The following is a 13,554-nucleotide window of genomic DNA, read 5'->3' as shown; positions in this document are numbered from 1 at the left end:
TGAATAAAAAACATATAAACAGGTATTGCCTTCCTGCCTGTGTCCCAGGAGGACGTGCCGAGCTCCCTGAAACTACTGCAAATGAGGGGTGGGGCTTTGTTTTGTCACTGCAGGGTAGAGGAGCAGGCAACAGGTGTGCACAGTTGACACAAAGCAGAGAGCTCTCACTGCGACACCTGCCAAGAGTCAGACATTTTCTTTGGGAATAAGGTATGTACATTTTGTGAGCCGTTACACTGAGAATAATCCATCGTTCAGCTTCTCAGCAGGGAGTAGGTTGCCTGGTGTTTTTAGTTTTAACAATCGAGAAATCCCATCTATATTTGTTTTGGAGGTGCCTGCATACAGGTATCTTGATAGGTGTGTGGAGATAGAAGGTTTGAAATACGGAAGGAGAAAACAAAGAAGCAGTGACACGAGTTGAGCAGGACTACTCAAGAAAAACTTGTCTGACTGAGCATGTGGCTGCCAAACACACCTGTGCCAAACGCCCACTAACAAAAGCTAAACTCATGACCAAAAGTGAGATTTTGAGCTTTTGATATGCATTAAGTCTTTGGCTTCAGTGAAAACAGTTTGGAAAAACTGAGCCACAGACTGCTTCAGTTCTTCTTCTCTTGACTTGGATGAACATGCCAATTTGATTTGAATGTCCGTTTTGCAAGACAAATGAGCGCCTATCAGAGCTAAAACCTACTCTCAGTATATGATGCTGAGTATTGAATGTTTCTATTATCTTTATATCATGACATTTGGTTATTCTCAGCTGCTCTTTGTGGTTAAATTGTCAACGGTTTATCTCCACTGCAGGAATCATCACTTGATGATATGCTATAAATACAGCTATGAACCTGCACTTTAACCCCTGTTGAGACTGATTACATTCAAAAGGAATTTAAGCAATGAAGTCAAATAATAACCACTGTCTTTTGTGTATACTGTAACTAGTCCATGCATTGATCTTTAGTAGGCTTGATTATTGTAACAGCATCTTTACAGGTCTACCTAAAAAATCAGTTAGACAACTGCAGCTCATCCAGAACTCAGCTGCTGGAGTCCTCACTAAGACCAAAAAAGTGGAGCACATCAGTCCAGCTGTGAGGTCTTTCCACCGGCTGTCGGTCCATCAGAGGATAGACTTTAAAGTTCTGATGCTGGTCCATCAGAGGATAGACTTTAAAGTTCTGATGCTGGTCTATAAAGCTCTGAATGGTCCAAAATACATCAGTGACCTCCTGACCCACTATGAACCTCCCAGACCCCTCAGGTCATCTGGATCCGGTTCTTTATCAGTTCCCAGAGTCAGAACCAGACCTGGAGAAGCTGCATTCAGCTTCTATGCTCCACATGTCTGGAACAAACTCCCAGAAAGCCTCAGATCAGCTGAAACTCTCAGTATTTAAGTCCAGTTCTATCTATTTTCAGCTGCATTTGAATAAGCTTGAGTTTCAAAATGGAATCATATTTTAACTCCTGATTTGATCTTTCATATATATAATTTTTTCAGATTTTATCTATTGTTCTTATTTCTTTTGCTTAAATTTTAAATCATGCTTTTTTTTTATTTCTTCTGTTTTAATGTCTCTGTGAAGCACTTTGAATCACCTTCTCGTTGAATTGTTCCGTACAAATAAACCTGCCTTGCCTTGCCTATATGATGTTGCTGTAATCGTGCTGTTTTCAGGCCAAACAATGGCCAACTTTGGAGGACATGCCATTCCTGGCACCTTTTTCCTGTTCTATGGCTTTTGGCTAACGGTGAAACACATTCTCCAACACTACTGGAGGACAAGGCAGCCGAAAGGCAGGCAGATCATGCCACCTTTCTTTAAAAGGATGGACTACTTCGAGGGAGGACTCAAAATCTTTGCATCATTTGTGGGTCAGTTCCTGTCTGAATGCGTCTTCGCCCCTTAAACCTGTTGCCACCCCCCTTACGTGTCGGCACTGTCCCGCAGGTATCATGGTTGAGCAGTTTGTGGTGGATGGACCGCACGCACACCTCTACGACAGGGAGAGCAGTTCGTGGGTGAAGCTGATGAACTGGCAGCACAGCACGATGTATCTGTTCTTTGGGATTTCTGGGATAGCGCTGGTTGCCAGTACCTCCTGCAGACTGATTCCAGTCGGCGTGGACCGCCTCGCTCTCTCCTTCGCTCTTTTTGTTGAAGGTAAGCTGGAGAAGGTTTGGTTTGAGTTGGTTACTTTAGCAACCATCATAAAAGCTCTTGAGCTGTGTAATGTGTTGGACTCTCTTCTGCCACCCAGGATTTCTGTTCTATTTCCACGTGCACGCTCGACCGCCTCTGGATGCTCACATCCACTCCCTGCTACTGGTGGCTGTGTTTGGTGGAGCAGCCAGCACCATGCTGGAGGTGTTTAAGAGAGACAACATTGTTCTGGAGCTGCTCAGAGCGTGCCTGTTCATCCTGCAGGGCTCCTGGTTCTACCAGGTGATCACACCGAGCAGTTTTTCTCTTAAGAGTCACCACTGACCTCAGGCTTGTCCTTCATCGTATGCAGCTGCCACGAGAGGTCACAAAGTTTGGGAAACTGTAGATTTTACTTGGCAAACAAAGGTGTTTTGACCTCAATGTAAATCCCCAGGGCATTGTATTTATTAGGCCTACGTACTGAACGTAGCCATGGCAACAGTCAACAAACATGATTCAACTCTCTGTTGGCCCTTTGGTTTTAAGGAGCCACCAAAAAAAAGCCACTTGGAATTTACTCCTGACTGATAATATGGGCCGAATAAGAAGCCACATATTTAATAACTTTGTACTTCTGTTTCAGCAGGACTCAGCAGTCCAGTCTGAGCCTCGTTAGATTTGACAACTCGCAGCAAACAAAGCTGCTAATCGTAGGCGCTCTGACGCTGTAGTTATTCATTTAATCTACTCATAGAAGTAAAAACTATTTGCTCAGTTGATTGATTAATGATTCATGCATTTTAAAAAAACTCTAGAATATAGTAAAAGGGATTTAACTCGGTGTACTTATGCTTCTGAACCTCAGTTATAGCTTTGTATTTGATCACAGTCGTCTCCTTTTATTAAAAGATTTGTTGTTTCAGATTGGATTCGTGCTTTATCCCTTGAGAGGACCGGAGTGGGATCTGAAACTACATGCAAACATCATGTTCATCACAATGTGCTTCTGCTGGCATTTAGCTGTGGCCCTGCTTCTAGTGGCTTGCACCTCCTCTTCTGTCTGGTTGTAAGTATCTCATCCCTCAGCTCAGCAGGTTTCAGAGTTACTTAGAAGAAGGGAGGCACAAATCTTACATTATATTCCTGTTATCTACTTCACTTATATGAATGAGGAGCACATTGATCAGAACCTATATAGTTATATAAAACATTTGAATTCAGTTAATCAGGAAATTAAACTACGGAAGCGTGTTGCATTCACTTGGAAAAAACAAAAAAACCTTGTTTTTTCTGAGTAATTTATTTTTTGCTTTGTTTTTCGGGGTCATTATTTCTGTTTTATGGAGTAATTGTTTTTCTGTTTTACGGAGTAATTATTTTTCTGTTTTTCGGGGTAATTATTTCTGTTTTTCAAGTAATTTGTTTCTGTTTTACGGAGTAATTATTTTTGTTTTTCGGGGTAATTTTTTTCCTGAATTATCGAGATATTTGGAAATCCCGCAGACATCCCTCCATCCTGTGCGATTATCATGGGGTCAGTTTGTAGAGAAGGCATGTAGCCATATCACCATTCGTGAAAACCCATCTGCTGCACCATTGTTGCAGATCCCGTAAGGTTTGAGTTTATCGTAGAGTCTACATAACACAAAAAGCTCGGGCCTGGATTCTGGTACATTCCGGCGCCTCAGCTGCACACCGCGTGGATCCAATATTTCCAGCGGTCTCCTGATCGTTTCTTGAGTCACCACGAAGCCAGTCTGAATGCATTTAAAATGCAACATCTTGTATCCATGGAGCATGCCATATATGTCCAGCTGATCCTGGAGAAACATTGCTGTGTCCAGGAGATTTTAATGGGTTTTCCTTCTGAACTAACGCAAAGTCTTCAGGTGCCTGCGTAAAGTTGACAAACTAATAATAATACCATCTATATGACTTAAAGACAGAACCATCTCCCAGCGTCTTAAACCCAGATCAAAGTAAAACAAGCCAAGCATGTTTGCTTCCATTAAAACGAGTCCTCGATAAAGGAATGAATGAGTCTATTGAGAAAATACCACGAAAAAATAAAAATAATTACTCCGTAAAGCAGAAAAAAATATCCCGAAAAACAAAATATTAAGAAAATCAGGAAAAATTATTACTCATAAAAACCAGTTTCTTTTTTTTCCTCTCCAAATGAATACGCTTCCGTACTTAAACGCATCTTCTCCTGTATTTGTATTTATTTCTCAGTCACTGTGCCGTAGAACAGGTGAGTTGTTAAAAGGTATAAAGTCAAAGTGGGGCGACCTCCTGACCTCACTTCAGGCAGAACAGAAGCTGGGATTTATTCTCAGGGAAGGTCTCCGGCGAGCCCACAGAGGCAGGTTCAACCAGTGCTGGAATGCAGCAATAAAACGAGTGAATCAAGACAACAGCTCATTAGCTGAGTGCAAATACCACAGATTAACATGACTGAGGGCAGCGTTCAACCCAAGTCTGCCTCCTACAGTGCAGGTGAAGCGGCTCCGACCTGCTGGGGATGGGCCCGGGACACCTGGGGGGGTCTGATGTTGAGTCTGCTGGTTTCTGTGCATCTCACACATAGATCTGTGGAGTTTTATGTTGTCTCTGATAAGGTTCATACAGTCCGGTATTTTGATATTTTCAGAGTCAACCTGGTTTTGTTTCTGCTCAGAATGCATTTCCGCCTCATTAGTTCATTCAAGATGGCAACAAAACATTGTTTTTAATGGAAAGACCCGAATTATCGAGGCCCAAGCTGCTTATCCTCACTAAATGAGCCTGTAATGATTCGTGAAGGAGGATAAAGACGAGCTGTTTAGTGATGATTCGCCTTTTTGTGTCGTTCCAACAGCACTGTGACGCGATTCTCGGAAAAGGGACACGACGTTGAGATTGGAATGAGAAATACGTCGTCCGTGGCAAGCTGTCAGAAAGCTTTGCTCGAAGAGTCGGAAGAAGAGTGAAGGCATGTCTGGTGTTCTGCAGTTTTACTGAAATCTGGTTTCATTGTTAATAAGAAGCCTCGGAGGTTTTGTAAAAAAGTAAATAAAACTAATTTAAATGTGCTTTGATTAAACGTTTCAGGAATGCAGAAACGTCACATCTTCCCTCAAATAAGACATTAAACACACTCACATGTTAATATTCCATCACATTAATTATTTAAATACATGACAATGATATTCCAGATTAAATTGAATACAACCTAACAACCTGTGGTTTGAGAATCTATTCAACAGAGCATCAATAGAGCAGTTTGTTCAGCTGCTGAGGAAAAGGATAAAGAGCGACTGCAGCCTGCCTGGAACGTGTTACATCAGTGTGTTCCAAGCTGTAACAACGTGGGAAACTAAACGGAACAGTTTTAACATAACATGCCATCCCGGTAACTTGGGAAATGTCCACCGGAGGATGTGGCAATCTGAAGTCCACGTATTTACTTTAAGGTCTCTGGCTTTTGGAGGTCACTGCTCAGAACCACGATAAAGCCCGAGAACAAAGGAAAAGCTCCAAAAAGCAGATGTGGACACATGTTGCACTCGAGCCTGATCTCACTGCCGGCCGCTGAGCTGAAGGTGGAGCATCATTCAGGGTTGAGGAGCGGGTGGAGGATCCGGTGCACATTTGGGTGAAGGTGCTGTTGTGACCACGACGGTTGAAACGGTTGATTTTGGGGAGCATGTTGCCATGTGCTGCTGGAGCTGCTGCGTCGGAACAGTTTGAATCCGAACCTGAAAAAAAGAAAGAAGTTCTGTTTCTTTTGCTGAACCAGAGCCAAACATCAGTCCACCAGCTTCTCTGTAAGCTGTGGATGGAGCTTCAGAATGACTCAAAGTCTTCATTAAAATCCTTTTACTGGCTGCCTTTAAATAAAAAGCTTTTATTATCCAGGCTTCTCAGAACATTTACCCACCTGTGTGGCCTGTCCTTGCTGCTGAAGCTGCTGGAACTGCTGCGCCGTGACAAAACTGACTGGTTTGTTTCCTGCGATGAGCTTTGTGCCTGCAGGCATCGTGGTCAGGATGATGTTCCTGCCCAGGCTGCTGATGCTGCTCAGAGAACAAAACCGGCCATTAGTACAGCTTCTAACTGCAAATGATCAACGAAGAAATCCAAAAATGGCACTGAGACAACAGACATTGTTGCAAACTGCAACTAGTTTATTTTTCTTTCATTCAGACTTACTTTGTATTGAGACTTCCTTTAACAATCGGTGTGGTCACAACACTCTTGTTTTTCAGTGGTTGGTTGAGGACAGAAATGGGCACAGTAATCCGTGCCGGTAACTTCCCCTGCAGCAAAAGAAAGGATCGTTCCTGAGCCAAGTGACGCGCAGATAAGGAGGTTACGTACTGAGATGCACCCTGATCATTACACCCCAACGATCCCGGCTAAATTCTCACTGCTAAAACTGTGCTAATGCAAATCAATCCGCGCTGCTAATGACTAAAAACGCATCCTTCACAGGCAAAACGATCAACCGAGCAGTGGAGAAACTCAACCTCCTCCTCCCGAAACCATGCAAATCAATATATTAACTATCCAAAGAGATGTTTACTCTGAAACAGATGATTAACCAAAGGTTTTGAAGTGAGAATCAGTTTTCAGGTTGATTAACAAATAAGTGAAAGATCAACCCGACCCAAACCTTTCTGCATCGTGACCTGAGCGCCTGAAGCTAACATTCCAGCTCCCGTTCAGGAAGTGAGGTTCCCTCTTACCGTCTGTGTGGTAACAACCGTGGCGGGCACCTGTCGCACCGTAGCAGTGGCTGTGCCCAGGGTCAGAGGTGAGCCGGAGGCTCCAGGAGCCACCGTGATTCCTTTGGCACCGGCCACAACATTGGCAGCCATGGTAACAACGTTGGCACACGTGGATGCTGTGAGCGGTTTGCTGCCCGTGGTGGTTGTCATTGTGATGGTCTGCCCCTGTTTCTGCGGAATGACACCCAGGCCTGGCATTATCCTGATGGTGGCTCCACTCTTGTCAGGGGAGGAAACGGTGGAGAAGGTCCTAGACTTCTGATCGGCCATAGTGACGGCCAACGTGGGCATCAAGCGTATGGCTGTGTCTCCCGCTGCCTTCAACAAGGTGGAGGCAACAGAGGTGGCTTTGGTGGTCTGCGAGTCCCCGACACAGGACGCAGCGCTGGAGGCGGACGGGTGGGGTGGCGTCACATGGAGAGTGGCTGAAATGCTCTTGCTGCCTGTGGTGGCGGTGCCCAGGAAGTCAGAGGTGAGCTTAACGGTTGCAACTGGGGATTTGGCAAGAGTTGCCATCATGTCTGGGGTGATCCGCAGCACCGTCTGGCCTTTAGCGTCTGTGGTGATGGAGGAAGGCGGAAGGCGGAGGACGTCTTTACCCTGGATACGCAGGTTTGTTGCCGTGATTGGGATCCCTGCACCGCCTGCAGTCTTCATGCCTAACTGTCCTGTGATGGACACCTGCAGGAATAACATTAACTGATAAATCCTCAAATCATTAACGCAACCAATTCTCTGTTATTCATTTGGGAATATCTGCTTTTTCTGTAAAATGAGCATTAGGCACAGAGTATTAAAAGAATTAAATGTGTTTATTTAGCTCTACAAAGTGTCTGTTCAGGATATTGGTGCAGTTTAAGATAAGTTCTCATCACTGAGAGTAAATGCTTCACCTGTTTGATGCTTGGGCTGCTGACACCTTGCAGCACAGCTGGAGAAGCAGGGTTGTTAGCTGGGCTCCCAGGAGATCCAGTGTGAGGTTTGGTCACAGTTACAGCAGACACGGACAGGGTGTTGGGAGCCTGGACCGGACTGCTACCGGACGCACTCCTCAGAGGAACAGAAACTACTGCCTAATGACAAACAGATCAACACAAACAGGATCAATCCTAGATTCACAATCGCTGATTTGTATTAGCCCAACGCTCAGCGTACCTGGGAAATGCTCTTGGCTGCCACCGACACCGGCATCCGGATCTGGTGAGGGCTCTGATGCACCAGCTGACCTGCAGCAGAGGAGCCCAGAGCAGGCTGAGCGGAAACCACCCGCACCTGAGGGAGGGTGCCCGCCGCCAGGTGACTCACTATCCGAGCTGCGTGTTGGGACGTGACTGGCTGTGAGGTCGGGGGACAAGACTGACTGCTGGGTAAGATGGTTCCCAGTTGAGGCAGAGAGGGAGACGACACGAGAAGAACACTGCCAGAGAAAGAAGGATTTTCGTTTTCAAACTGCACAAATGAAACAACTAGACTGAAATGTTCCGTCTAACTGACCTTGGGCTGCTTTTGATTGCATCTGGGACTCCCGTCTTTGTTGGTGTGGTGGCTGTGCAGGGCAAAGGCGACTTCGGGGTTCCAGGTGTGTTTGGAGTGGGCGTCGCAGGGATCGGTGACATGGGATTAGAGCCTATTTCCTGTCCTGCTTCCAAACCTCCAGGAGTTTTGCTGCCTCCATCTTTACTTCCAGACTTCTGAAGCATGAATGCAAATTGAGATTCATTATAACACAAGTCTCGCTGTGATTTGTGAACACTAATTGCAGCTTTGTGTAGTAAAGTGAAGGCAGTGGACTCACAGGCTTAGCAGCGGGTTTAGGCTTTTGCTGCAGAGCTTTTCGTGCTTTTGCAGCTGCAGCTTGAGCCTGGTGGATCCTCTCTGTGTGGGACAAAGAAAGCAGAATTATTTTTTCACACTGCACAGAGATCAAGAAATGCTGGAACATGACACATAATGCTTTAAAAACCTCAGCAGTTAAAATGCACGAGTCAAACGGAGCCAAAACGGTGAAAGTAGACTCCTTCATAACACAGTTAGAGGGAAATACTCCACAAAGTTGGGCTGAAAAAGCCTAAACTTTGCTAGCATTGTGAAGCTCATCCTCGCTTACCAAACTCCTCTTGACTGCGATGGCGGTGCAGGTAAATCCACAGTTTGCGCCCGATGTCATACTTCACACAGGGGTCTTTCTCATAGTGAAGTCTATCCAGAGCCCCACTGACAACTGTGTTCACCTGATTGGAAAACAAAGCTCATCACAAACAGGGAATAACATGAGTCTGCTTCTGCAAAATGTGGGAAAATAACGAAAAATAATCCTGAAAGTGAATAGATTAGTTTCAGCTACATTACTTCCATACCTGCGCACTTGTGACGTCTGGAGCAAGAAACTGGGAGTCTTTCAGCAGTTCGCAGATCTCAGCTCTTGTTCCCTCTCCATTGGGTAGCCTGGCTGCTGCATCCCGCACTAGAAAAGGGAAAAAAAATGCATTAGCGGTCTCCTGAAGCGTCGGGCCTCCACAGCTAAACAATAGTGAGAGTAAAATGAGAGCTCGGACCCAAAGAGAGAATGGTGACATATGGCGGGCGGTCTGAGCGAAGCAGCGTGTGCTCCCTGGCTTTGTTGAGGGACATCTCCTTATCAAACACCCCTTTAACGGGCCCCACCACAGATTCAAAGCCATGCATCCTGAAGGTGTAAGCTTTGTGTGGCTGGTTGTAGCGATGCTGCTCCTGATACAAAAAGTACGACAAATTAAAAGGTTTGTGTCAAGCAAAAGATGCAAAACGGCATCAATGCTGCCGCAGCACACACAAACCTGGACCTGGAAGACTTGTCTCTCGTCTCCGGTGCTGGGCCGCACCACATAATCAGTTGACCTGTGTGAGAACAGATTAAATCCATCAGTGATAAGAAAGCTAGAAATGTCATGTTTCTGCACTGCATGAATTGCTGAATCTTACAGTTTTGGTGTGGGAGAAGTCATCTCCAACATGTCCTCGTTTTCTGTCTGTGGGAGATTAAAGGAGCCTTTAAAGACACAAAGACGAGCACAAACGCAGCAAAGCGCGAATCATAAAGTCTGCAGAAGGTTTCTACCTTGACGACAAAGTCTTTGGAGTCCAGCCACAGCTGACAGAGAGCACTGAGATCCTTCTCTGTATCCTGAGTGGGACCTGAAAGAAGAAGAAGAAGAAGCCATGGATGTTCAACAGCACAACATCAGGCAGGAGTTCCACAGCAGCTGAAGCCTCTCACCAATCCATCTCCACTGCTGAGATTCATCAGAAAATTCCACAAAAGGAGAGAAGCCACTGGGGAGCGCCATCATTCCATCTGGTTCCCAAGCAAACCCCACGGGGAAAAATGGATGGACATTAAAATGACGCCACCGTGGAGTAGAAAATACTCATTTCAGTGTGAAACCACTGCTGCTTACCTTTAGTCTCTCCTGCAAGAAACTGCAAAGCTTGCAGAACCAAATCAGACCAACACGAGGCAGATGAAAACCAAACATTGAGGGAGCTGGCTGGAGAGGACTGCCACATCTGAACCTTCTCCTCCAGCTGAGGAATCAATAAGGTGGTGTTACAGCGTGTATGAGGTCATATGATTGCTTTTCCAATGTTAACGAGAGACTTACCAGTGAAGTACTGGCCAGAGCCTCTGTTCTTAAGATATTTTCCAACAAGCTGAAGAAGCTGACAGCTATTTCCTCAACTGCAGCCGGGCTACTCTGACACTCCTCCACAATTCTGCAATGACAACATTTTTCCCATTAGCCTTAAGAGAAGCAGAGAGTCGGCCTGTAAATGCTGTGAATATTCTGGACAGCAGCAGGGAAACGGACTCACTCCTCCTTGATGATGGTTTGTGGCGTTGAAGGTGCATCTGGCAGGGAGTTGATGATGCCGACTGGCAGCGCTGATGAGGAGTCTGAAGGTGGGAGGCTTTCACAGGGATCTTCAGATTCTACTTTTATTGTCCTCAGTTTTTTCTTCCTTCTCTCCTCTCTCATCTTTTTTTTAGGCAGTGACAGATCAAAGAGCGCTGGAACATGAAAAGAAAGCCATAACCTCTGAGTCACGAAACTCTCAGAAAGAAGGACATGTATACTTTAAGCTTACTACTTACGCATAGTCCCCTTGCGACCTATATTTGCTCTTGAAAGTATGTCTCCAAGGTGGATATCGGAGGTTATTAGGTCTGGATTGTCCTGATGAAACAAGTCATTAGTGACACAGTCTTAAACCTGTCTGTTTTACTTCTTCTTCACAACTTACTGGCTGACGCTTCCTCTTCTCGCGATGGTTTTGCAGCATGAATTTCAAGTCCAGCTCACCTAGTTCTACTTTTTCTGTTAAAAAACAAAACCATGAACATCGCAGTCCATGAATCAGAACATTGGAGGAACGTACATCCAGCAGGAACCACTGACCAGTAGTCTTCATGTCCTGGGTGGACAGGCTGGGAAGAACTCTGAGTGAGACGGTTTGTGTCGGAGAGGAGGGTGATTGAGGTGCCTGAGTCCATGATGACATGTCTGCATTCATGTTAAAGCAAGCAAGAGAAAAGGTATGGTTAATGTTACAAAACTGCTCACAAACACTACAATTTAAACTTCAAATTAAGGTCTCAATCTAGTTTTCTCTCTTAAAAAATTCCACATCATTCAACTACTTGCTGAGAATGTATAGAATATTTATAGATATAAAAATCAAACCAAAGACTGACCATCATCATCAGATGAAGGATTGCTATCTCCACACTCAGTTTTGACCTCCTTCAGAATGTGACTCAGTCTTCTTCTCACCCTTGGCTCCCGCATTTCAGCTTGAGTCTTGTTTGGTAACCTTCTTTTCGGTGGAAAATCCAGACCATTATGAACTGCAAAGTCCAGCACCTCCTACAAGAAGAAGGTGCAATGAGACCAAGCAATAGGCAGTGGGCCAAATACAACAAACTATTAAATGGATAAAGACAAAAAAACCTTTCTGGAGACGAGAATCTGCTTCAGCAGTCTGTGGTAATACTGCTGAAGGGAGTACAAGTGGCGTTTCCTCTGGGACTTGCTACACAATTGTCTGTACTTGACCACCTCTGGATTGAAGTAACCATCTGATTTGAGATAATGACAAGTCCTGATCAAAAGAACTATTTAAAAGCCCTTTCAGCTTTATACAGTTATGTGTTGGTGGAGAGCTAAACAGACACGTGACAACATTAAAAGTACCATCAGTTTCCTTAAATGAAGGCAATCTGTCAGATGTTTTAAGTTCATGTTTCTTGTTGGATTAAAGAAAAAGAAAAACAATCATAAAACACTTAATGGACAGCAAAGTATGTCCGAGAGGGATTTAGAAAGCACCTCTAAATAGCTTCTGTGCAAGATGAAGAGGGTTGCCAAAAGTAAAATTTCTGTCGTTGAACAGATCGCTGATGGTGCGATCCTGCTCCTCAGCGCTGTTGTCAGGAAACTGAGGCAAAAACTGGCGAAGGTGTTGCCTCTGGGAATCTGTCAGTACGTCCCTCCAGGTGCTTTCACTCATCACAGAAAAGAAAACATCGGGCTGTTGACAACAGGACAAGAAAAAAAATGAATGCAGGTGTCTTGTCTTGTAAATAATCTGCAATCATCTCACAACTCACGTCCTCCAGTAGGTCCTCTGGAAGGTTCACTCTGCAGTTCCCAAGCATACATTCCTCTGTGATTTGGCCACCGTTTTCCTCTTTTGGATCGAGAGGATCTGTAAGCATGTGCGCGAGCGCGTCCATTCTTCTCCTCGTAATCTATTTAACACAGAGATAAAAAAAAAAACAACAACTACAATGTCTCATAAACTGCAATAATCTACCGCGTGAAGCTTTCCTTTGAGTCAGCCAAAGGGCAAACGTTACTCGTTTGTAGATTTTAGGGGATATTTAGTAGGTCAGCATGAAAAAATAACTAAATAAAAACATTAGAACACGAGCCATTCTGCACATTAACGTGGCACTTATCTGCAACTTAAAGTGAGGACTCAAAGTGAACTATCTGTAAGCCCTTCAGCTGCTGTGGTGGGAGTTAGCTTGTAGCTCAGCCACCAAACAAGCTACACTAAGAGACGATTAAAACGTTTTGATTTGCAGTTTTAACACCCACCACAAACGTATATTTATCCTTGATACACTGTTGACTAAACATAATAGTACTATGCCCATACTGCTTATGAAAATTACTGAAATGTCTTACCTAGCAGTATTTTGTTATTTTTAAAGGAAGTGGGAAGTGTTTCACCGATGCACCGTTTTCTTCTTCTAATGAAAATGGCTAATGCGCATGTCACCGACCCTCTGCTGCCCTCCACAGGAAGTGAAGGGTATGGACACAACTTTTTACAATTTTGTTTTTTAATTCGTTATTTAAACAGTTCATTTGTCCACGGAATATGCTTGATATTTAATTGTGTGTTTCGGACATATTTATTTTTATTATACAGTGTCCGTCACCACGTGACTGGATAAGAGTAGCTAACCGCTAGCTGTTCATATAGCATTAGCTGAGGTCAGTGTCAGCTGGATCTTTACAAGGATTCAGCTTGTTTGGACGTATTTATTTCTCTTTTCACTGAAAGTAATTTTAGCATTTTTA

At 44.4% G+C, this 13,554-nt stretch overlaps 2 protein-coding genes across 2 annotated transcripts; one reads left to right on the top strand and one right to left on the bottom strand.

Annotated features, from left to right (window-relative positions):
• Positions 1-89: 89 nt before the first annotated feature.
• tmem45b (transmembrane protein 45B) lies at positions 90-5,289 on the top strand. The gene is made up of 6 exons (XM_072374721.1): positions 90-210; positions 1,685-1,882; positions 1,959-2,171; positions 2,269-2,453; positions 3,077-3,219; positions 5,014-5,289. Exons 2-6 carry the CDS (start codon positions 1,693-1,695, stop codon positions 5,123-5,125), a joined length of 843 nt encoding a protein of 280 aa, XP_072230822.1. The 5' UTR covers positions 90-210; positions 1,685-1,692; the 3' UTR covers positions 5,126-5,289.
• Positions 5,284-13,229, bottom strand: nfrkb (nuclear factor related to kappaB binding protein). The gene is made up of 26 exons (XM_072374720.1): positions 13,156-13,229; positions 12,573-12,713; positions 12,292-12,493; positions 11,914-12,041; positions 11,658-11,829; positions 11,362-11,466; positions 11,207-11,280; positions 11,058-11,139; positions 10,778-10,973; positions 10,567-10,678; positions 10,363-10,489; positions 10,182-10,259; positions 10,023-10,099; positions 9,887-9,933; positions 9,742-9,802; positions 9,481-9,655; positions 9,283-9,389; positions 9,033-9,156; positions 8,721-8,800; positions 8,420-8,616; positions 8,081-8,342; positions 7,819-7,998; positions 6,884-7,606; positions 6,348-6,454; positions 6,076-6,211; positions 5,284-5,893 (listed from the first exon to the last, which is right to left on the bottom strand). Exons 2-26 carry the CDS (start codon positions 12,696-12,698, stop codon positions 5,750-5,752), a joined length of 3,822 nt encoding a protein of 1,273 aa, XP_072230821.1. The 5' UTR covers positions 12,699-12,713; positions 13,156-13,229; the 3' UTR covers positions 5,284-5,749.
• Positions 13,230-13,554: the final 325 nt, after the last annotated feature.

The sequence above is a fragment of the Leuresthes tenuis genome, unplaced genomic scaffold (genome assembly GCF_036924035.1).
Source record: "Leuresthes tenuis unplaced genomic scaffold, fLeuTen1.0.hap1 SCAF_21, whole genome shotgun sequence".
NCBI lineage: Eukaryota > Metazoa > Chordata > Actinopteri > Atheriniformes > Atherinopsidae > Leuresthes > Leuresthes tenuis.
Note: the sequence above shows the minus strand (reverse complement) of the source record. Positions and strands in the feature narration are given on the sequence as shown.

Bases quoted from the DNA above. Each gene is read 5' to 3' on its own strand.
- tmem45b (XM_072374721.1), top strand. From the start codon at position 1,693: ATGGCCAACTTTGGAGGACATGCCATTCCTGGCACCTTTTTCCTGTTC. The intron at 2,172-2,268 runs GTAAGCTGGAGA...TCTGCCACCCAG, and splicing joins CTTCGCTCTTTTTGTTGAAG to GATTTCTGTTCTATTTCCAC. The intron at 3,220-5,013 runs GTAAGTATCTCA...TCGTTCCAACAG, and splicing joins ACCTCCTCTTCTGTCTGGTT to CACTGTGACGCGATTCTCGG.
- nfrkb (XM_072374720.1), bottom strand. From the start codon at position 12,698: ATGGACGCGCTCGCGCACATGCTTACAGATCCTCTCGATCCAAAAGAG. The intron at 11,467-11,657 runs GTCAGTCTTTGG...ACATGAATGCAG, and splicing joins TCCTTCATCTGATGATGATG to ACATGTCATCATGGACTCAG. The intron at 10,679-10,777 runs GTGAGTCCGTTT...TTGTCATTGCAG, and splicing joins CAAACCATCATCAAGGAGGA to AATTGTGGAGGAGTGTCAGA.